The 23,790-nt window shown below is 41.6% G+C and overlaps 1 protein-coding gene across 5 annotated transcripts; it reads right to left on the bottom strand.

The window, feature by feature from the left end:
* camsap3 (calmodulin regulated spectrin-associated protein family, member 3) lies at positions 1-22,774 on the bottom strand. 5 transcript variants are annotated; one of them, XM_079642982.1, is made up of 18 exons: positions 22,237-22,774; positions 15,723-15,982; positions 8,779-8,919; positions 8,496-8,582; positions 8,267-8,299; positions 7,300-7,438; positions 7,073-7,212; positions 6,892-6,976; positions 6,744-6,786; positions 6,599-6,654; positions 6,318-6,390; positions 4,131-6,225; positions 3,917-4,041; positions 3,400-3,680; positions 3,212-3,296; positions 2,644-2,762; positions 2,426-2,544; positions 1-2,338 (listed from the first exon to the last, which is right to left on the bottom strand). In XM_079642982.1, the coding sequence occupies exons 1-18, from the start codon at positions 22,367-22,369 to the stop codon at positions 2,039-2,041; spliced, it is 4,314 nt and encodes a 1,437-aa protein (XP_079499108.1). In that variant the 5' UTR covers positions 22,370-22,774; the 3' UTR covers positions 1-2,038. The 5 variants fall into 5 exon arrangements, with proteins under 5 accessions (XP_079499108.1, XP_079499107.1, XP_079499110.1 ...); XM_079642981.1 differs by having other exon boundaries at positions 3,391-3,680; positions 22,237-22,773; XM_079642984.1 differs by having other exon boundaries at positions 3,391-3,680; positions 6,318-6,354; positions 22,237-22,773.
* Between the last annotated feature and the right edge of the window lie 1,016 nt (positions 22,775-23,790).

Genomic DNA, 23,790 nt, shown 5'->3' with positions numbered 1-23,790 from the left:
TGATTTTAAAAGGGTTTTTATTGGTCTGGTCCAGTTGACAAGGATAGTCAATTTATGAAATGATCATACATAATGTGCTGGCACAGATTTTGGAAACAGAAGGGAAAGAAAACAAATGTTATGAGAATTTCTATGAAATGAATGAGAGACTTACAACCTTAACCAAAAAAGACACAAGTGGAACCTGAAACTAAACATCTAATGCATCATCTAATGCAAACTAAATAAATACATCTCTGGGGGACATGGGGATTTCTTAAGGGATAATTGCACAGAGTCAAATTATAGTGTTTACCTACCACATACTACTCTTTACAAACTTATAAATACAAACATCCACTAAGTCCACGCCTCAACACTCAATCATCTTTGTTTCCCTAGATGTGGCTCCAAAATGTTCTCGCACATCTGTATTGGAATCTCATTCAAACAATAACATTTGTTGGAGGCAGTCAGTGAAGAAGACAGCTGCACCACGGCAGCTGCTGTAGTGCTAAAGACTGCAAATGAAGGGAACAAGACCAAATTACAACAGGTTATGTAGCAATATTGACCTGATTACAAACAACTGCAGAGTCAAGTGTTTTTCCAAACAGCTTGGACTCACTGGCAAAAAAAGTGTTTTACATTGGCGCCTTACATTCCCACCCGTTATACATAAAGGAGTCTGTGTTGAGAAGGTGAGGGCTGCGACAGTCTGGAATGATCCTTCATCAAGAAAACCACAAACAGGGAATCATTTAATAGGAAACAGACTCCTAGTGACCTAAAGGATTTATTAATCCCAAGACAAAAGGTTTCAATTTTCAGTTGTTTGACAATTCTCATACACTCATTCACATCTCAAACATACTTCTCACTAATGCTTAAGCAGCAGGCTAGCTTATTGGTAGCTTACAAAGGTCGACTAACTTTTTACAAATCATTGTCCAAAAAAAAATCAAGAGTAATCAGCATTCAGTATATATTAAATCAGCCTTGATTATCATTTTCACACAGAGCTGTATCCATGTAATTATAAACATGGTAAAGCCCTCCTTCATGTTTCCAGTTTAGTTTTTCAAGATCAGCTCAGATACCATTTCAATTCATCACATGTTGAAAATTAGAAAGCATGATATGAGGAAAAAAAGTCTCAATAATTTCATTCTTCCTTCAGCTCCCAAAGGCTGAAGCGATTTGTCCAGCAAAAACATGTCAAAATAGTATAAAAAAAACATCCAGATGTCTACAGCTAAGGAGTTGGAATGGAGTGGGATGTGCGGACTATGGGACCCCAGGCAGTCTCTAGGTGTGCAAAGCCATTGACAACAACAGTATCCACCACCAGTGCAGCCCAAAGAGGAACCACACACAACCTAATTTTTTAGTCCTGACCAACCAGTGAGAACACCCTTGAATGGAGTGAGTGGTAAGTGTTTGCCCTACATTCATATGAGAGCTGAATTACCCCTTATTCATTTTCATCTTAGATCTCCAGTCTGAACGGTGAGCTGCTCCACTCGTCTGTGTAGACTGGAGAGAGGGTGAGCACTGGAACATTAACAAAAGGCAGCAAAAGGAAAAAGCGAGCAGAATTAAAAGGGGCGGGGACTACTCTGGCCCGAAACACTGTTGCACACATCACTGTTTCGGTGCAAAGGCAGTGAGGTTGACCTCTCTATTTCTTACTTCTTACAAAGAGTTGCAAAAAACGACCAAGGTAAGGCAAGGCATGAGGAGACAGGGTGCAAATGAAAGAGGATTTTTCGTCCCAACAGGATTATTTCGCATTACATTTTACAATCTTAGTAGACGAGGCAGAGCCAATCAGAAGCCCTCAAGAGAAAACTATTGTAAATACATTGGCTGAATGGGTGAGTAACTGGCCCTTTCTCTTGGCGTGTAGAGTTGACTGGATTATACTCAGCGTCCATGTTGACCAGTCATTCTGTCATTGTTTAACTGCACAATTGCAAGTGCCTTGCTGGCCAAATCAAGTTGGGAGTTGGTTCCCTGAATAGTAACACCTCTGCACATCTTTACTCATCTACCGACATTATTTTGGGGTTCCAAGCTTCTTGGGAGTTCCAGGGCGCTTTTGCCAAAAGTGACCAGGGATGGTGAAGGCGTCAACACTCATGGACATAGTTTTGGACGGGATGGCAGTGAACTGTTTGCGATCAGAGCTGTACTTGTAGATGGACTCAACCATCTCAGGTGCAATACACCGGGGTCCGATGCCAGTGAGCCGCACCATCTCCTCAGTTTCAGGGTTCATGGTGTAAACTGCCCGGAACTGGCAGCTGGCATCTCTGAAGAGGATGAGGAAGTGGTTGGCCATGCTCGTCTCCATTTCCTGAAAATCAAAACAAAACCTCAAGGTGAGTTTAGCCGACAAATATCACAGTCAATTATAGCCTAGTTACAGGGGACTTCTGCTTACCTCTACAATCTTATTTTTCTGAGACTCATTGACCTTGCCGGCCATGCAGCAGCGGGTGATAGCGTTATGGATGATGAACTTATTGGACTTAAAGCTAGGCTCCTTGTAAAGCTTTGGTCCTGAAAAACACAGCATTTCCACATTCCATAAATACATCAAAAAAATTATTACATTATTAATTTCAACATAATTAATTTTAAGTTTCAATAATTACTGACCAGTGTATTCTGGGATTGAAGCAGCTGATGAAATAGTGGAGCCATTCTCCCAGTCCTTCTCTCCGTTGTGAGCACTTGTTCGTCTTGGTGACATTAGCCGAGAAGGAGAATGAGAACGGCTAGAAGGAGTAAAATGGAGGTAAGTCAGTTTGGAGGCTGTATGTACAATACATACAGTAGACAAACAGTATTGCATGTACATTTGCCCCTGATAACACTGATTAAAGCTACCAGAAAACATGTAGTAGGTATGCAATTACATATCATATTTTATGGCTGGCATTTGGTGCTGGCGAACGTTTTTTTACAGACACATTTTAAAAGGTGATCAATAATTGTGTACTTCATCCCCAGGATGTACTTCTTCAGTTCATTTAACTCCACTGAATCATAGTTAATCTTATATTATAATGATATATTGCCCAGCTCTATTATTCTATATATGATATTTAAGACCATCTTTTTCCTTTTTGGAATTAAAATTATTATTCTGTTCAACAATCAGTACATAGGATATGTGCATCCCATTTTCCAATAAAAGAGAAGCCATCAGCAGTGTGCAGGTTACCTGGGAGACTTCCTGACACTCAAGTCGTTAGCCATGGAGGACAGGTTCATGGTGGAGTGAGAGTACACCTTATTCAGCCTGGCGCCTAGAAGGAGGCAAATTTAAAATGTGAGAAACTAAAATGTGTGTAGGACAAGGGCATACAAAGACCTAGGTGATTCAACATCAGAAATATGTACCCATTAAACCTTTGACAGGGCTATGAGAGAGGACTGAGTCATCTCTGAACATAGTCTTGGGCCTCTGCTTCTTGACCCCGCGAACCGTGGTGGGTTTCTGCCTCAGCACCTTGTCCAAATCTTCCATGATCTTCAGCTGATGTCTCCTCTCATACTCCTGCCGTGTGAAGTCCCCTCTGCGGTGGGGCGTCCCATCGCCAGGTGGGGTGCCTGATGCTGGGGGGGTGCCTGGAGTCTGGGGCCTGTCCTCCTTATTCCCCCAGCCCTCAATAGTCATCCACTGAGGTTTGCTAAAATCATAGAAAGTTTATGTGTAAAACTTTCAATTTGATTTATCAGGCAGGTAATGATAAAAATGTGTTTAATTCACAAGGACAATGAAGCAGAACATCGAAAATCATCGTCAGTTATATGCTGCAAAAACTTGAAACTACAGTAATGTCGAAACTTGACCAAACCTAATATAAGATACTTCTACAGCCTATATTTGGGTACAGACACAGTTATTACAAAAAACAGGTCTCACTTTAATTCTTTTTCTTTTTCCTGCTCAAGTTTGCGTCTTTTCATCTCTTCTGCTCTCTTCTGCTGTTTCTCCAGCAGAGCTGCTCGTCTCTGGGCCATCTCATCATCTGTTCGCTCTTTGTCATCCTAACAATAAATAAATAACATTTAAAAAAAGGCATGAATGAACTGACCTTAGAAAAACAGCATTTTTGTAATAACAATCGGTGACCTACCTTGAAAAAGAAACCAAGCCCTCCTTTTGCCTCCATCTCAGTCCGCTCACTTATGGAGTCAGAGAGAGCATCCTCCTCCTCCCCATCTCCTCGCAGGGCAGACAGCGAGATCTCAATCAGGCTACTGCGTTTGCCATTCGACAGCCCTGCAGGGACATCACTCTCGAAGGAGCACTCCGATGGTGCACCAGAGCTGTATCCTCCGTGTGCAAACCCCTCCTTCCTACCATGCGAGGGCCCGGCCTCCAGGTCCATGCTAAATATACTATGATCGTCATTGGAGCCCACCTCTGACAGTGTGTCATCTGTGGCTGGACGGGGAGTCGGGGTAGGAGGTGGTATTGCGGTCAGTGTCGGCGTGGGGACAGGAGTTGGTCCAGATGACCGCAGCTCGTCTTGGCCGTCAGAATCACCAATGGAGAATGAGGACAAAGTCTGGTCGTGGGATTGCCAGGGACTTACACGACGAAGGTGGGGGATTCGGTCCACGTTTTGTGGTGCGGTGATCGCCCTTGAGATGGTTGGGACCTTAACCTCGGAGGGACGACTTTGTTGGTGGTGTTTCGGGCTTTTAGGGGGAACAGATTGGGTCCTACGTTGGACTCTCGGGGACTTAGGAGGAGTGGTGTAGTGCGTCATTTTGCGGGATGGAGAGGGAGAAGAGGAGGCTGAATTTAAATCTCGGGTTGATTCCCGCGACAGACGAGTAGGGGCTGGAGTTGACGTTTTAGGGCTTGGTGGAATAACCCAGGATTTGTTGCTGGAAGTTAGAGTTTTCTTATTGACTAGGTGGTTCTGCTGATCGGTCAGCCGCTGCATGTCACTCTGCAGAGAGTTAAGAGCTGCAGTCAGCTTTGAAACAGCATTGTTATAGTCCCCTAGTGGAGCTACTGTTTTCTCACCAGGAGTCCCAGGGCCCTTCTCTCCTGGTGTACCTGCCTTTTCTTTGGAGTGACTGATCTGTTTATTTGCCTGAAGTCCTCCTTTGACATTTCCGTCATCTTCCACTGAGAGGCGCTGTTCATCTTGTTCTTCCTCTTCCAGTTGAGTTAACTTTTCGTCCAGTCTCAAGCGAGAGAGCTCTTCTTCTGTGGATGAGGTACTGATATGTCCATTCCCTCCCTGTCCTTCACCTTCGTCCTCACGCTGCTCCTTCTTTAACTGCAGAAAGGCACTTTTCCCTAGTCTTTGACGGTGCTTTGCAAAAATAGCCTCAATGCGTTTCTTCTGGGCTTCGATAGCCTTTCGCTTTTCCTCAAGCCGAGTTCCCAGCTCAGACATTTCATTATTCAGTTGTGGGCTCTTGCTGGGGCTTTCATCAGACTTTTGTGCCAAAGTGGTCATCTGCTCAGAAGAAGGAGAGGAGTCAATGGCTTTTGGAGAATCCATAACATGCTTCTTTTTCCGTTCTGCAAAGCTGGTCATCTTCACACCGCTATCTGACGCCTCTTTGCCATGGCCTCCGGCAGAGTGTGCGCTAACAGCTGGTGTGGATGGAGTGGACTGGGCCTTGGGAAAGTCTTCTGATGCGTCTGAGTCCACACTGCCGTCTCTCAAGACCGAGTCATCATCTCTTGAGCATTCAGAGGTATTTCTGGTGCGATTGGACTCCCGGGACTCTCCAGTGGGCCGGTACATCATTCCTGAGCGTGTAGGGGCAGAGCAGCTGATGGGTGCTAATTTGATGTTATGTCTAGAACTTGCAGGGTCATCAGGAGAGTGGAGATAAAAGCCATCAGGAGCACCATCAGGGTGTAAACGGGGCTCCATCTTGCTGTCGTTGTGGATGATTTGGAGAGCCTCTTCAATTGTTGGCAGCTCTCCCGTTTCACTCTCTGGAATGCCGTTCTCCTCTGCCACCCTTGGGATAGTGGGAGACTGGGTGGACCATGACGCTCTCTGTGGACCAGGAGGTTTGCTCACCAAATGGCTGAGGTCTTCAGGAGGAGTGTAGGGCACCCGCGTCATGTGTTGGCCTGCTGGGTTGAGTTGGTCTGAGCTCATAGAGCGGGTTATCACAGGGTTGCCCATCACAATGTCCACATCACTGTCCAGGCCAAAGGGGATGCTGAAGGACACTGCTGACAGAGGGCGGCTAAGAAGAAAAAAGGCGAGTGTAAATCAGCAAAATTAAGTAAAAAAATTAAATAAAAAGAGTTCATATGGTACTGAATCAATGAGTCATACCTGAGAGGTTTCTTACTCCATGTCTTTCCAACTCCTTCTATATGAGACATTGAGGTAGACTGAGTCAAAGATCCTGAGTACAACGGGACACACACAGACACGTAAAGGCATGCACACCACATAGGGATACACAAATGAAGCAATACACAAATAAATATATACACAAACTACCATAAAAAACAAGGATTGATGTTAAAATGTGAACAAGATTGTAAAATTATAAACGTGTACAAAACACTGGGGTTTGATGCAATGATATAGGGACACTGTTATAAATGTACCTGATGCAGGAGAAGAGATGGGAAGGAAAGGCTTCTTGAAGATAGAAGGGGAGGTACTGTAAGGCAGAGAAACAATACTTCATTTCAAATTAAGAATATGCCAGACTTCTACAAAAGCAAAAACATATTTCGAAAGATTCTGTACCTGTTGCCACTCGAACGATTTGGTGTTACAGGTGTGGATACATCTAACAAAAAAAAAGTTATTAGACTTTGTGACAGATAATCAATGTATTACCTTACTGGTAGGATTATACAGTATTACAAAAGGCCACAAAGCTGGCAACACTTACCCAATGGGTCTATTGGCTGAACAAATTCTGGCCTTTGTACTTCAAACCAGCTAAGCAGTTCTGCTAGGAAGCTCAGCCAGTTGAGCTAAATAAGTCAGACAGAATAAATCAGGCATTAAATAGACAATACAGCAATCAATATTTTTGTCAGGGTATCAATCAGAAGTGTTGATGTATGTACCCTAAGCTCTTGTGGGGTGTACAGCATGTCCTCCAATGTTAAGTTACAGCAGCTCTTCAGGCAGCTTTCACAGAATTCATGGATGACCTGCAGGTTGTACAGGCTCTCTGCTGATGGCATGGACTCCTTCATACAAACATCTTCAATAGAGAGGGAAAAAGTGTTACAGTAACATACACACAGTAGGTACTAAAGAAATGTTTGTGGTTATACATTTTGGTAAGTACCTTCAAGTCTTAGCAGGCCAGGGCAGTAGTAATGTATGACTGCAGCAACAGCACAACCACTGGACAGATCTTTGACTTCATTCACCACCGGGAAGATTGGCTTTTGTTTGGACTGTATTTTATCCTTCCTGTAGCGGAGCTAAAATAACACAACAACAAACAAAGAAAACAATGAAATACTGCACTGTGTTCCTAAACAAATATTTTGTTGAAATAACTACCATTTGATTATCACTAACAGGATAACTAATTCATAGATAAATAATCTATTTGTGTGAAAATTATTCCTTTAAAATGTGACTTATTAGGTGATGTTGCAACCAACACCAAACTCGGGTTTTTCCAAACTAGAGTTAAAAGTCATAGAAAGTGTCATAACATAAAGCATTGTGAATGAAAGAAAATAGAACACATAAAGGTCATGCTTATGTATAGAAAATAACTTGGGTTAAAAAAACATGGCAGGTGCAAAGTGAGTGACTTAATCAGAGCGTAAAGAAAGAAGGATTTATTTGGAAGAAAGTGGGACAAGTGAGAGTATCAGGATGCAGGGGAAGGAGAAAAGAAGGTTTCAGGTACAACCACATCACATATACAAACAGACCACTGTCTGCAGAGACCAGCCGACTAGAAGCTTGTCTCTGTTAATGCCCATAGCCATTCACACACAAACACACACCTCTGTTGAACAAGGACCAGAGGAACCGGTTGGGCAAGGCAGTTTCAAGAAAGCTAGAGTACCACTTGTGATTCATGCACCACTCGTGTGTCAAATAACAAAGCCCTGCCCTGTGCTGTTACGTGCACTTCAATGCAGATTAGGATGTGATGCAAATTGGCATTCTCACACCAGCACATGGAGAAAGAAAACAAACCTGAGCCTCAGATATTTGCTGATACATTTGATGGAGACACTGAAGGGATGGAGGGACAGGGGACAAGGGCTAGAGGAAAGGAAGGAACTTACAGGAACAAGTTTCCAGTACCAGCGAGTAGGACACTGTCAGAAAGGAGGAGGGACAGGAAATAGAGACAGACAAGGAAATGGAGAATAGGAGCAGAGGGAGAGGTATTAAGCCTACAGTGGAAGAACTAGACAAACTAGTGAGAAAGAGTAGTGAAGACGTCACTTACTTGAAAGGACAAGACAAAGTAATGACCTTAACCTTACACTACATTTGTAATGCAATACTTACAGAGGGTTGAACGGGTTGGGGCTCCATAACGGCCTGAGATGTGTCACTCTGGGTTTCTTCAGTTTGTTCTCTTAATTTCTGATTTATCTGAGAGCATGCCAAGAAGACAATATAGTTAGCACAAACATACATACATTGCAGTGTGTAAATAAGTGACAGCATCCTTATTTGTTTAGTTAATTAGACATTGTATAATCTTAGAAAACGACAAATCATTTCTGACAGGAAACAATGAACATGTGCATTCATAACAATCATTGTGTCGGCTGGGTGTACTCCTTACCCCATTAACCCAATGAAGCAGAGCACCTTCCCAGCTGGAGGCTCCACCCAGGAGATCGGCAGAACCACATGTCTTCACCGCAGTCACCGTCTCCATGGCTCCCACGGCCATCAGGGCATCTATCACTGCCAGATGAGCACTCTGCACCAATCACATGGGAGAAGGAAGATGAACTGTCAGAGGAGGGACCACTTACAGGGAGGGACAGAGAGCCTAGACAGCTTTAATGAATTACAGCTAACACAATAATGCTGGACACAGACATTTTCACTGCTCTAGCATGGCACTGCAGAACAGAGATCGGCTGAATACTGCAGCACAACCATTATTTACCTGCAGCAACCCCTAGAGGTCGCCAGAAGGCAGCTGAGTCAGCAGAAACACTGAGTGTTCCAGCAAGCAAACACACATTCAAAGTACATGTGGGTGAACTTTGGACCTGTGTTTGTACAATCATTAAGTCGTTAAATAAGCAATGGTCCTGTAATATGATAACATGTGTACAAGGACTGTCATTCCTCAGCTGCTTTACCTTTATTTGCTCTGCTTGCCTTCCCTTTTGTGCAGGGAAATATGGCTGTGTGACTCATGTTTAACAGAGACTACAGGATAAAATTAGGCGTTGCAACTGGATCACCAGGAAGCATAACAATGAACAGCATTCTCTTTAAGAAACAGGTGTTCCATGTACTTTCTGCATTTTAGGTGTATAAATGGACTTTTGTCATAGAACATTATCATTATAACATCTAATCAAGATATTGTTTTGTCTATAGATTTACAAGAATCAAACAAAAACTCCACATACATGACATTTCCATGCATTTGAAGACAACCGATATAAGTGTATTTCCTTATACTTGAGAGACCATTACTGAGCCATGTCTAATGGCTAGAGCACATTAAAATGCACCACCAAATCTATCAGCTCAGTTAGCGAGAGCGCCTTAACTCTATAAACCTGTTAGCTTATTAAGCTATGCTCGGTTTGAGCCACAGGGCAAGAACCAACTGTACTTTATACGTCTGTCTGACTCCGACCTGAACATGTATGTAAATTATTCAGATCTTTGAACAGTGTATAGTGCTTACGATGAAGATCGTTCAACCATTTAGTGTGTATATGATGAATGAATATAATAATATTTAGGTTTAATCATGATCAACCCCTTGTGCTATTTGTCGATCTTTTAATCCAGTTTTTGAATCAGTGTAGCTGGGGAAATCGTTGTCATTTTAGAAAGCCTCAACAATACCATAACTCATTAACAAAGTCTGCAGGGTTAGAAATACTTGTGGGGAAAATGATTAGCCTGTGACGTGATTTCATAACCAACTCTTACTCCGTATATTATCCACGCATACTATGTTAATTGTATTCTTCTACTGTTGTGTCCTTCATCTGCATATACATTTGCCTTCTGAAGAGTATGGGGGCCATCTCTTCTAACTATTGCCCAACGAGTTGACAACAAGCTCCTTGCCTTAATCAATTCAGAGAGGGCAGGCAGATCACAAACAACACATTCCTGGCATGGGGCCACCAATCTCCAACCCTCATTTTTTAGCCTAATCTGTGCAAACCAGTACCTGTTCCCTTTTACGACTTACAAATCCCACTTTAGAGGCTAGACATTCTTCATCTAACCTCTTATGTTGCTCCAGATGGGAGCTGGTGGCGGTCAAGCTGCGTGCATGTGCCCTGTCTGCATGTCTGCCTACTCAACCCTGATGTAAAGTGCTGACCCGGGCAGACCTGGAGCTGTGGCAGGCAGAGCGGGCGATGCCAGCAAAGGCTTGTCAGATAGTATTGGTCAGAGCTCACGGTCAGTCACTGGGAGCTGACTGGCCCTGGCTGGCCTGCCCTCCAAACACTGCTGCCAAGACTAGGACTAGTGGTTGTGTGCCTGTGACATGATTTGTCTGTTCAGTGGGAATATATCTGCAGTGGCCTGCTATAGGAACTAGGGCTCCTCAAAGCAAGCCACATCTGACTGGTTCAGAGCCCAACTACCCCTAGATGAAATATTTGAAATACAGTACTTCTGTACAAATTAAATTAGGTTTCATAATATGATTCCATGAAATGTATTGTATTATTATTTTACAAAATTATTTGGTCCAAAATAACAATCCTGCCTGAGCAAATTCAAGTCATTGTTTTGTAAGTAAAACGTTCACTGTAAAACAACATAACACACTTAATTGTATTAAACATTTGATAATTTGTATAGGTGATTTGTATGGATTCCCAACATTAGGATATACAATTCCAGTCCATTTTCTTAAGTACACAACTACACTTGCAACAGCCCTGCAGAAGATGTTAAGGAACCGTAAGCAGTTTTATAAAAGAGGTGTTAATTAGGGCTGCCAGATTTGGAGACATATACATTAACAATTCAGAATATTGTATTAATAGGTCTTGCTAAAAGAACGATACATTTAAAAGTGCAGATGCTACTGATACTCCTTTCTAAATAATCCCTGTAACTAAGGACCTTTCTTTATATTGAAAGGTCTTTTTAATATAGTTATGTAGGCCAAAAGGGTGGGCAATTTATTAGATACACTCCTAAATATAACTCAGCTCACGAAGAATTAAACCTAAATAAAAACATATAGAACTTGTTATACCTATGTGATAGTGTGAATCAAAACAAAAAAATATTATCGGTGTAAACATTCCATTTATGGCTGAATAGCTTTTTTATGAATGATGAAACATCTCGATTCAACCATTTCTGTTCACAGGTCCTAAAAGAAACAGACTACTGCCTAATGTTGCGAGTGGCTATATTTTTAAACACTCAAAGGGACTCAGATTTTTTGGATTTAGCCATAAAGTGTAATCATAGGTTGGAGCTATTGTCACAGTGTGAAAGGAGACAGGGTGACGGAGGGAGAAAAAAAACTAAAACAACAGAAAAAAAAGCGATAGACCTTAGTGAAAGCTTTCTCTCTGTCATGCTGTAGAGCATTTATTCAGAAGAGAGAGAGTAGACTTTGATTCATGACCAAAAAAAATCAGAATGAGAGGGGAAGCAGGGGGGTTGCTAGTGGCTTTGCCATTGCAGACCCAGGAGAGCCTGCTAAGCTTAATCACAAGTCTTCTTAATGAGAGGGGAGAGAGTAGCAACTCATAAACACCCTGCACAGAGCCTGCCAGATCACCATAACAACCAACCAGCTGACCCACAATGCATCTGAGCACAAGCCTGACCGCAGCCTTGCTCCGTGTCCCTGGTTTAGCACCGGCTCTTTACTAGGAAACCTCTATCCAGCAAATAGTTGGAGCCCTCAAACTGATACAGTAGAGAGAGGACAAAACACTGCCAACACACAATACATCTCAATGACTCTATTTGGTAAATCTGGTTGCATAACTGTGTCAACAACCAAGTCAAACAAAGAAGGCAAAGGCATCTTGCGGATCATTAAGTGAGATTATGATGAGGGCAAATCTGATGTTGTCTGAAATATGACTTAACCCCATCCCCCTGCCTACTGAGGGGGAGACAAACAGGGGGATCAGGCAGGTCTGGGGCCCAGCAGGGGTTTTTTACACTCGAGGTTCTCACAAACCAGTTATATGCACACAAATATGTATAGGAACTGTATGCTTAAGCAAGGAGACCCAGTCTTGAAAATCTCCACATTAAACTCTGGGGAACTTGTTTATTATACGCTAGATGAGTTTAAGTAATACTGCACATTAGCTTTACATTGTCAAAGGCTGATTTTTTTTTTTTACAATGATGGTTAGCATTTCTGATAGTCTGCCTCTTCCACTTTAAATTAAGCTCCGGACTGATGCTCGCTTGACCAGAAACCTGCCAACACAGCAGTATGATTTAAGACAAAGTGTCAGTATCCGTCCAAAACCAACAAGGGACCGGGAAGAGGGTTAGCTGCATTATGGCTACATGACTTACTTTGTCACTGTGGGAACGAACGCAATCTCTGTGTATTTAAATCAGTATATTTAAAAACAGATGATATTCTACTATCTCAACCAACAAAAAATCAAACATATTAGCTTTAAATTGCGAGCCATATAAGGTGTGGGGTGAGTAAATCTCTCTGGTCATCTCTGGTCACAAGTCATCTCTGGCATGTCATCCAATCGTGGATGATGACGTTTAGTCTGCATGAAAGATTATCTCTAATCTGGGCCGGGCCACCACCAGAAGGACAGTTACCAGTAGGACACGCACACAAGCACAGATATACAGCAAGTACTATGGGATGGAGGCAGCCGCAGGCTCCAGTGTTAGCTCTAAGGACTTGCAGTGTACAAAGCTTTGCTTTCATGATAACTGTGGATTGTAAAGACACTGGCGCTAGATTGGGCTGCCACTGACTCACTGTTTCAAGTAAATATAGAGTTATGCCCAGCATGCCTGGGATTACAATACACTACAATTTAGTGTGAACAAATCCAAAAATGCAAATTATACCACCACATTTGACATATAAACAAATAATAATAGATGTCAAATATGTGACAAAGTTAGGCTTTCAGATCTTCATGTTTACATCCAAATTAAAATATTATGGATATATTAAAACAGCACACAAAAACAAAGAGTACAATTCTGAAATGATGTCTAAATACACCCTTCTAAACCTGACCCTCTCATATAACCTACAATTCAGAGGAAATGGGACTCACTTTCCTTTGTCTCAGATCACACACAGCTCGAACCATTTTCCTCCAGGATATATTTGAAGCCAAATACTAACCATGGAATTTCAAGGTCTAGCAGCAAGACAAATCAACAGAGTGTCTTCATCCTGTAGCAGAAGCTTACAGTTTGATGAAGATACTAATTACTGTACTAGGTTAGCTTGCTATGATGAATCTGTTTTTGCCCTACTTTGATCATAGCCAAATGCGTTTTAGCTGTATAGAGTGGGTCATTGGCACTCTCTGCACTGATGCTAGAGCAGCAAACTGAGCCAGTACTGACATGTCTATGGGTAAGAATAAACCTATATCCCTGGATTCATACATCTGCAAAATTTGATAATTATCAGCAATGAACCACAAAGATATCATGTGAGTGAGGTTTCAATAACAAAGTGAAACATTCTCAATAGTGTCTAGCTTAGCTGGTAAATCAGCAGTTGTGTTAACTCGTCAGCGATGAGCATGACTCAACATACTTTCATATACATGCACTTTGTTATCCTCTTGTTCCACATGGATGTGTAAAGCCTACACAGCAGTGCTGCAGCAGATTGCCGCTGCTCCAAAGCCGTTCACTGGCCAAGACCCACATCGATGCTCCATCCTTCTAATGCAGCTGCAGCATGACCCACTTTCTCTGCTTGCTACAATGTAGCTACAGTGCTAGTGCAGACAAGACTGGAAGGCTCATAAATGCAAACAGAAACCAGCAAATGCAGCATTAACTGTAACAGCCAAAATAGGAGTTTGATGGTTAGGACTTACAACTGAGATGGCGTTGCAAAGAAGAATCACCTAACACAACAGAAAATTACAGAAACCTTGTGTTTATTTATATTGTTTGCCATTGAGTGCAGTTGCCGGTGCAAAACGGCACTTGTCAGTGTAGATGGTATTGTCAGAACTCTTTTGTAAAGCACAAGAAGTATACAGCGCTGCACAGACCTCTAGCAGGAGGATTTGTAGAGGTCTGAATTAATTGACGTAACATGCAATTCAAAGGGATGGTGGTTGAATGACTGAAATGGATAGCAAAAGATTGAAATAGATACTTAGACTTGTTATTGTTTGTGGAAGGAAATCCCCTGTCAAGGTTTACTTCTGTGTTCTGACTATCAAAACCTCTCGGGTTTCAAAGAACAAATAAAAGTGCAAGCCAGTAATACTAGATAGAGCTATATCATAATATTACTTAAACTAACTTTGAAATGGTCACATCATCAGGTTAAACTGATAATTGTCCCACAGTTTCTATGCCATCTAGTTAAGACGCAGGTGCAGGCATACATTTTCCAGCAGACAATTAAGCCACCAGTAGCACTACACCTGCTGCAGTGGCCGGAACACAGCAGTGATACAAACATCAACACTATTCACATGGATCCCTGGCGGCTCCCTACTACCTAGCTTTCAGTTCTTAGGTGCAGGAAACATGATGGGTGCTGGGGAAAAGACATTGAATTACATCTTTTGAGGATGCATGGGATAGGTTCTTGTAGGATTTCTTCAAAATTGAGTTTTAGTGAGTCAGCTGAAGCAGAAAAGCAGTAAATGTTCCATCAAACCTAAGAGTCCATCTTTTGGACTATTATGATTCCTAATTTGAAGATAAAAGTATTTGTATGTTCACTTTCAGGACTGAAGAAGAGAGAGAGAGAGAGAGAGAGAGAGAGAGAGAGAGAGAGAGAGAGAGAGAGAGAGAGAGACAGACATTGTCAATAGCAAAGAGGACAAACCAGTTTCTCTTGATTTCACGAGGCCAGCCCAGAGAATTCTCGCAACACAGAATCTCAAGTTTCACCAGAACTGTTTAGCCATTGTTGAGATCTGGACCAGCTATAGAATCTAGACTCGACCTGCTTCTCACACCCTGACATTTAAGTAGTCATCCCTTGTTTCACTATGACTGCTCTTGTGCTGGCAGCTGGATCCACTCATCCCCTGGGATCAGCTAGGGGCCGCAAAGAGGGGGATGGGGCAGGACTGAATGAGTTGGGGTCTTTTTGATGTCCTTTAATCCCTCGAATCAAAGCATAAACAAGCCCCTATATCAATGACTGAGCCCACTCCACCCATTGTGCTGGATAGCAGAGCATCTGGTTCCACGGGAGGAGACATTCACTCCTTAGGGTTATAAACAAACAAACATAAGCAGTTTCTATCAAAATAACAGTTCTGACATTTCCTTGACACGATCCATTAAGACTGATGGCCGTCATCACCTATGTGTTTACTGTTCCCATAACTTTACCATTTTGATGGGTTTGTGTCGGAGGTCTGCTTCAGTCACTGGTGTGTCCTGGTCTTTGGAGACTAGGCCTCTCTGAGTGAGGAGCTGCAGCAGGGCGGCGTTGTCTTTGGGCTTTGCCTCGGCTCCAGCCCCCAGTAGTAGACTGTAGGTCCGGCAGTAAAGCTCCGAAGACTGCAGGAGGTGCGTGACTGGGGGTTTAAGGTGCTCCTGCTCATACTGGTCACAGTAGAAGGGGTCACGCAGCTCAACAGCGACATTCTCTACCAAGGGAAAGAACAAACAGACACAGTTAGATACATTTATTGAGCAGTGGCGCAACCAAGAAAGGGTGGCAATAATAAACACAAACAATGTGTTGGTTAAGTTTTAAATGTTCTAAAATTGGGAGGAATTTATTTCATTAGCAGTCCCTCTATTTATTCAGTCAGAAGTTAATCTTGAGCATTTTATTATCTATGTGGAAACCGTCTTTCTGCCAGATTAAGAAAACTGGTGAATACAGCCCAGAGCTATAATCATATGATTGAGTAGAGCAGAGCAATCATCAGGGTCAGTGGGGCATGATGAGCTCAGAGGTTCGAATCTACAGATTACAAGATGCTCTGCCACCCGTTCCCACCCTCTTTTTAAACCCCTTGCTTAATTTTTTTAGAAATCTTCAGTGAAAATTGCCCTTTCAGATCGCCTCAGAGTAAAATCAGTAAGAAAAACAACAACCTGATCGAACATCAAAATAAACAAAAGCCAAGGATAAATCTCTAATTCTGTCTGAGTTTAGGGTGTGCTATATATTGCGTTACTACACTCTATTGGTGACGAGACAAAGATTATTAGAGAATCTGTTCAAACTGTTTTTTCTATACATACCATCACAGCAAACAATATCCTAAAAACACACCTTCTGTGAAACTGGTTTCTCTGCATGAAGACCAAACCAACAGCAAACTCAAAAGCTTGTTTGTCGGTGCAAACATATTGGATAAGTGCTAAAGGGCCTTCGGACAAAAAGTTCATAGGTTGAAATACAAGCAGTCTGCCTGAAAAGAGAAAGGACTTAGGAGTCCTGGGATTGTGCTTGACAAAGAAACAAAGCGGTCATTACAAGGGAGGTGTTACTATATTGCTGTATCATTATAAAGTCATGTAATGGATCCACTTACATCAGACAACAAAACAAGCTTCATAGGTGCAGGACAATGCCCTGCTTTCAGTCTCTCACTCTCACTCTGACGACTATATTGTCAGTCACGACACATGCTCCATTTTATTATATGCTCCTGTGTGCTATAACTACAATTGCTCACTGCTCAAAACATTAAGACATGTCCCTAACACTGTACACCTCCACGTATTTACCCAATACATGTAAAACAAGAACAACAAAAAAAGACTTCCCCGATGACCTGTAAAAAAAGAAAAAGAAAACTTCCCCTGAAGGCAAAGCAGGATGCAAATGCAACAAACTCAGTGAGATGAGAGAGATCGATACGAGCATGATTTCCCTATGAGACCGTCTGGCTATCAATGAGAACTTTGTGTCACATATGCCACAGAAACAAATGGAATATAAATGTAAGGTTGTGTATCCACATACAATTTTCCAAAGCTAGAAACGTGCATATCTAAAAATAGAAACAATCATAAAACAGAGCATTCACACCTAATCCTAAAGAACGAAAAGGATTAGGTGGAATTAAAAAAAACAAGTTTGTAGACTTAATGGAAAAGAAGCCTAAAGCTAAAAGAAATGTGGTGCCTCCATAGCGTTGACATCAATAGACCTCCAGGGGAATATTGTGATTACAAACACAAGTGTGTGTGTGTTAACATTCACTGGAGCGATTCCCTCCCCTGTCACTTTCACGGGTTATGGGGTCAGTTCATATCTACTATCCTGAGTAAGAAGACCAAAGTCAAAGTTCAACAAGTTCCGGGAGAGGGAGAAATAAGATCCCTTATAAAGTAGTGAGGTTAAAGCAAGTACACCAAGTAGATTGTAACCAAAATACTTCATCTCTAACACATGCAGGTGTTCTCTGCAGTAGCTGAGCTGTGTCTCTTACTTTCCTGAGCAGGAAGAAAACAATATTATAATTGAAATACAGCTATTCAAAATGTCTGTCATCAAAAAGCAAACTGGGAAAGACCATAGCACCCTTTCACTTTTGTGTGACACACAATATTGAGTCACTTACAACTAAAGCTAATCAAGTGTACTGGAAATAATGCAACTTGCCATCATGGCTGTGGTCAGTGCAGCTATGTTGGCTTCTATGTGTGCCGACCTGCATTGCTTGATCGCTTGCTGGAAACAGGAGCCATGTGTCCTTCTACTTCATTGACTGATTGAGCCTGCATGCTGGTCATGTCACAGACATTACCACACGTGTCTGACACTAATCAACGGACACAGGGCAACGGAAACACATCCAACTAAAGGTTGGTTGAAATCAGCCAGAGTATAAACCAAGCTGGCTCCTCTGGGAAAACAAGGTTTGACAAGACCCTCTACGCAGCCCTTCTCATATTACATTTAAGTGGAACAATCAGCATTCGGTTTCAAAAAGGTTGTCAGTGTCAAGTAACAGCTTCCTATATTTATAAAATGGCACAGCGATGGCAGCCAATTCAAACCCCACATCATGTTAGGCATAAGTGTTAACATACATAAATCACAGTTGGTGATAATTTGTTATTTCTTACCAATTCTGGAATAGAAAAAAGTGATGATAAGAGTGTGACTTCTAAATCCTTCTTGGAAAACTGAGCTATTAACAACCCTTATCATGTGGTGAAAAAGATCAAACACAGATGATTAAACACTACTGTAAAACAAAGCAGGAAGTGTTTTGTTGGCCAAAATCTTGAACTGGTGAGGAGGGCTATGTTAAAACCCTACCCACATATGTGATCATTAGGGAAATGATAATACCAACATAAACCCTTCAGCTTAGACATCACTGGCAAGACAGGAAGAGATTGTTGACTCTACTAGCAAGACACTTTTGTTTGATTTATAATAATACTGTTGCCTAGTTTTAACATGTTTCAATAGCCAGCTGTAAAACATATAAGGATGCATTTATCGTGCATAACACTGGCTTGAAGACATTTTCTTAATTATCAATGCACTTTGAATGTATTGCAACTTTAACTAATGTGAACAATTGGCTGATATGTTTCCTTGATCAAATAGCTGAAACTTGGAAATATACATGCAAGCACAGACAATGCTAATAAATAACTAAACTAAAAAACATAACAAAACAAAAGTTGAGCACTACACAAGGCAGTTCCCATCTCCCTACGTTCAATGGTCCCCTTACCAGGAATATGACATCCCTAACAGCCCTGTGCATCCTGTAACACATCCTCACAGACTGTGCTCCACTATGACATTAGTAACAGCAGCTTGAATTGCATTAGAGGGCCAGTGTACACAGAAGCACATCCTATAGGCAGAGAGTGTGATTGCATTATGGGTGCTTGAGAGACTAACAGGACAACATTGGATGACAGAGTGGCAAAGTACAGAATGTCTTCATGTTAGCAATTACCTGCCTCAACAAAATGTCGTCAAGTTAGACACTAACTACCAACCAGACCTTTGTAAACTGTTCTGCTACGTTGTCCCTGTATTCAGTGTCAAATGACTCTCACAATAGAGTACAACTTTACTTCGAAACCCACACTGTAACTCCGAAACTATATCAAGAGGTTTGCCTGTGTCTTGAAGAGTATCATAGAAAACCAATAGGATTTCCAACATCCTGAGTAAACATTAATAGCAAGGCAACATCCTCGTCAGGTCCTTGTCCTTTGTTGACTCACCATAGTTACAAAGACTGGGCGAGGATAAGTAATCATTCCGACAGGATTTCAGAGAGATCCAAGCAGCTTTGTAGCTAGGTGGATCATGGTAAAGAAATAGTTATTTTGCAACATGGAGTTACAGGGTGGTTTGTTTTTTTGCTGCTAGTGAAAAAAAACAACAGGAAAGGAGGGCCACGAGAGACTGATGGACAACAAAGTGAATGTTTAAGATGGGCAATATGCTATTTAAAGTGTGTTTTACATTTTTAACAGATTTATTATAAAAAAAGCACAAAAACAGAACTCACATATATCATCCTAATGACAAGGTCAGTTTATATGAGCATGTTTTTCTCAAGCAATCAAACTAGTGAATCAAGAGTTTCTGGTCTCATTCCAGTGTAAACGGTTCCATTTACTTTGAGTCAGTCTTAAATTATCTGTCAAGTCATCTGTCATAATTAAAATTTAAAGGGCAGATCACTCTCGTCACCCTTGCCGAACCACTTTCCTCCAGTGATGGAAAACATTATACAAAAAGTATACGTCATCGCTTGACAAAATATCACGAGACACTATCTCTTATTTGAGCAGCCAAATATCTTGCATGCAAGTTTTCAAAGACATAGAACAATAAATAAATGTGGACATTGTGACACATGAAACAGCACTTACTAATTACAATATATTAAAGCATTTAATTAGATGTCATGCTAGTTGGTTCTTAACAATGTTATGATATTATGAAATTCCAAACAACAGGGAACTCCCACACTGTGTGCTTCTATTGCTACAACAAGGAAATGTGGGGATGGCATTATCTGGTGGTTCTGTGTTTACTTGGCTAAAGGACACTGCAAAATAATTGCAGCAGCTCTTCCGTTTAGCATTTCAAAAAGTGTTAAGCTTAGGCATGGTTGTTTTTAAATATTTGTAGGAGATAGTTAGCTTTATACTATATAAGGGTTTTATTGTGCCAAAGAGGCGAGACACATAGGGACTTTGTATTCTGTACCCTTTTCCTTGCTTCTAGCCTTGAAATGTTTTCTTCATCATGACAAAGCCATTTTAGTCCAAGCCGAACAGCTTTCAGATTATAATGTTTGCACATGGATTCATTTTAGGGTAAACTACTTCAGATTAAAGATCGTTGTCATTAGGCCATGACAAACTCCCATGTAAAGATACGGTCTAACATTCCTCAATCTAAATAAAGACAAGAGATGTGTACAGTGAGTGTGTGGTCCATAAAGTACACAAAGACTCACAGATTTAAAATGTTGCCTATTGTTAACATTAGATTAATTGACCTGGATGAGCAGAGGACCAGATGACCCGGTCTGGCTCCCGGGTCCTTTGGGAGGGACTAGATGAGGTAATCTTGACTTTGCAGGAAAACTATGAGTAAGGCAATTATGTTAATAAAGATAAAACTACACATATATGATATAACTACACAGCATGGTCTCGGTCCTCATACTCCTGTATATTAGCATGGAGAGTGACTTTGACCAGAGGGCGTGGTTGAGGTTTTAAACAGAGCCCATAGAGACTGCAGCAGTTTACAGTCCTGGACCAAAGGCCTGACTGGGATTGTGTAACACACAACTCGTGTTGTTAAGAGTAAATAAAGTTCACCTCCTTGTAGCCAAAACATATTCTCTGACTAAAACCATAACCAGTAACCTACAACTGATATGTGTTTGTTCATGTCAGGAATGATAGTGTGTTTTTCCATATCTTCTTTTGTTGACAAGATAACTAGCTACTATACAAATAGTCCAAGACAATCAGTAGAGCACTGTGTGTGCTCTTCAGGTAAAACAAAGTTAAAAGGAATCTAGGGATAAATGTCATCATGTCTTCTCAAACAGACTATTTTGGTGTCTTCCTTGTGAGATCTAATCTTTAACAGATAGGGCCCTAGAACAAGGAGACATGTTATCAACACAGGGTCATAAGCTGACTCTGTTCCTAGCCTTGTCTCAGGAAACCTCAAAATAAATATCCTACAATGATAGATAGCTACAAAATTATATTCTGGGGGGGTATGTTTTCCATCATAATGGTCGGATGGTTTCAGAAGCGCCTCTTGAGTTTTGTTGATTTAGGATTTTGTGGGACAAAACAGACACATTTCTATGGTATTTCAGGATTATCACTCAGTGAACAATGAGCTATTGCATGCAGGTATTTGATCCTGGTTATGAATTGCAGTAGTTCACACAGGATACTAGGGGTTGTCTCGCCGAGGCGCATGAATGGTACTGAAATGCATCTACGCCCCATGTGCTACGTCTGTGTAACCGGATTAAAAACCTACCCTATAGCCTGCGATTTGTGACAGAAGCCTGGCGGCTAGAAATACGACAAAATGGGTTAGCGTGATAAGGGCCCAGGGAGAAGGCCTGTTTATCTGACACACACACACCTTAAAAAGTGACCACACTGAGTGAGAACAAATGACATGTGTCAGAGTCACAAAAATGCGTACCATGCATGCTCCCCCTTTCATATGCTGCTCTTTGTGCTGAAAAACGCTGAGCTATACACACACACTGTAGTCGCCCTAGGTGCATGTGCTCTTCGATGCACTGCTGAACAAAATATAATCATTGTTAGGTCAACACAAGGATGGTGGTCTTCACGCGACCGATACATATCATAAATCACCGGGCCCGCATCCTAAACTGAAACCTACCTGCACTGCCGTAGGACTTTGCCAGTAGCCATCCGACACTTGCGCATATTTTTGCTTTAGTACAGTCATACAAATCCAAGGGCTTTATGTCTGGAACCACAAAAGTCTTCCTCATGGTAGGGGAGTCAACCATAGCGAGTTTGTAAAAGAAAATGGGAAGCGATGCTGGCAAAAAACACTACAAGACAGTATAAAAATATATTCAGGCAATCATTATTTTTCGCTGACTATTCCAAACAACCGGGGCTGGGAATAAGAATTTGGGTAAGGTTTCTGTCGGGAAAATATCCGCCCCGGAGCTGCTTCCAAGCCAATAAATGTCCTTTTCTTTGCGGTTTTAGAGGCGTAATCACTGTTAAATCATGCTTTAAGACGAAGCAAAGCCCCGATCCGCCGGGTCGTTAAAAAAAAACCGGACTATTCCCCTCGTTTTCCCCTTCTTCGTCCGCATTGCTGTAGTCGTTTCCCTGTACGCAGCTCCACTGAAAGCACCGCCGATGACTGACTCCCAGGTGCTCCACACTGGCATCAGTCACTCATCCTGCCGTCCAATAGAAAATTATCTTGGGAAAGAGGGCGGGACCTCCCCGTGTGAACACAGACAGCAGGTGGAGGTGTGGTGTGACTCCTGCTACAGGTTCATTCACTGGCAAACACACAGGTGAACGCCTGAAGGGGCACTTCTTGACTGGTCACGTCAAACTGCTGAAACATTATTATCGTGACAGCATTTAATGATTTACTCCTTTATTTGAAAACATATCTAAGTTCTTGTCTTATTGTATATTATATTATTGTGTTTTGTGTGTCATATCAAAGTAACAACCTTAAAATTGAATGTATCGAGCACTAGAATAGATCTATTCTGCACCTCTGAGTCTGCCTTTAGCTATAGTTCATTTAACGTCTTCCTTTACATATAAAAACCACAATCTGTCAATTAAGGTTCTTATTTGCCAGGTTTATAAACATTTGTAATCAGCCCTGCTGCTGCCTGACCTGGGCAAACTCCATTGGCCTCAGGGGTGCTGCTGTAAATGACCCTGACTACTGACCTCTTGAATGGAAAACAAAGAGAAGTTCAGACCCAAAATTATTGAACCACCACATTTTCTGGTTTGCTTAGGTACAGTATATTTTCTAAAGAAATACGGCAATAATTACAATATGTTTGAAAAACCTGTTCATGCAAGTTATTGTAAAGATTACATTACATTTAATTTTGCTGACGCTTTCATCCAAAGTTACTTAGAATAAGTGCAAAAACCATAAAGATTCAAACTACGAACTAGTGCAGATATATTTACTTGAAGCAAGTCATTCCATTGTAAGTGCTGGTGAATTTGTGACAAGGCCTTAGCCAACTCTTTAAAGTGCTTATTTTTGCTGCAGATGCAGACATTTAGACACCACAATAACCATCGAACACCGACGCAGCTTGTCTGAATAATTACTTTAGGCCTGTCCTGAATACATTACAGGAGTCATATATCAACATTCAATGTAAATTATGCATGTATTATTTCCTCTTTCTGGAGCCAAACAGGCAAAACA

Source organism: Notothenia rossii (assembly GCF_949606895.1).
Source record: "Notothenia rossii genome assembly, chromosome: 8".
NCBI lineage: Eukaryota > Metazoa > Chordata > Actinopteri > Perciformes > Nototheniidae > Notothenia > Notothenia rossii.
The sequence above is the reverse complement of the archived record's forward strand: the minus strand, read 5'-3'. Positions and strand labels throughout refer to the sequence as shown.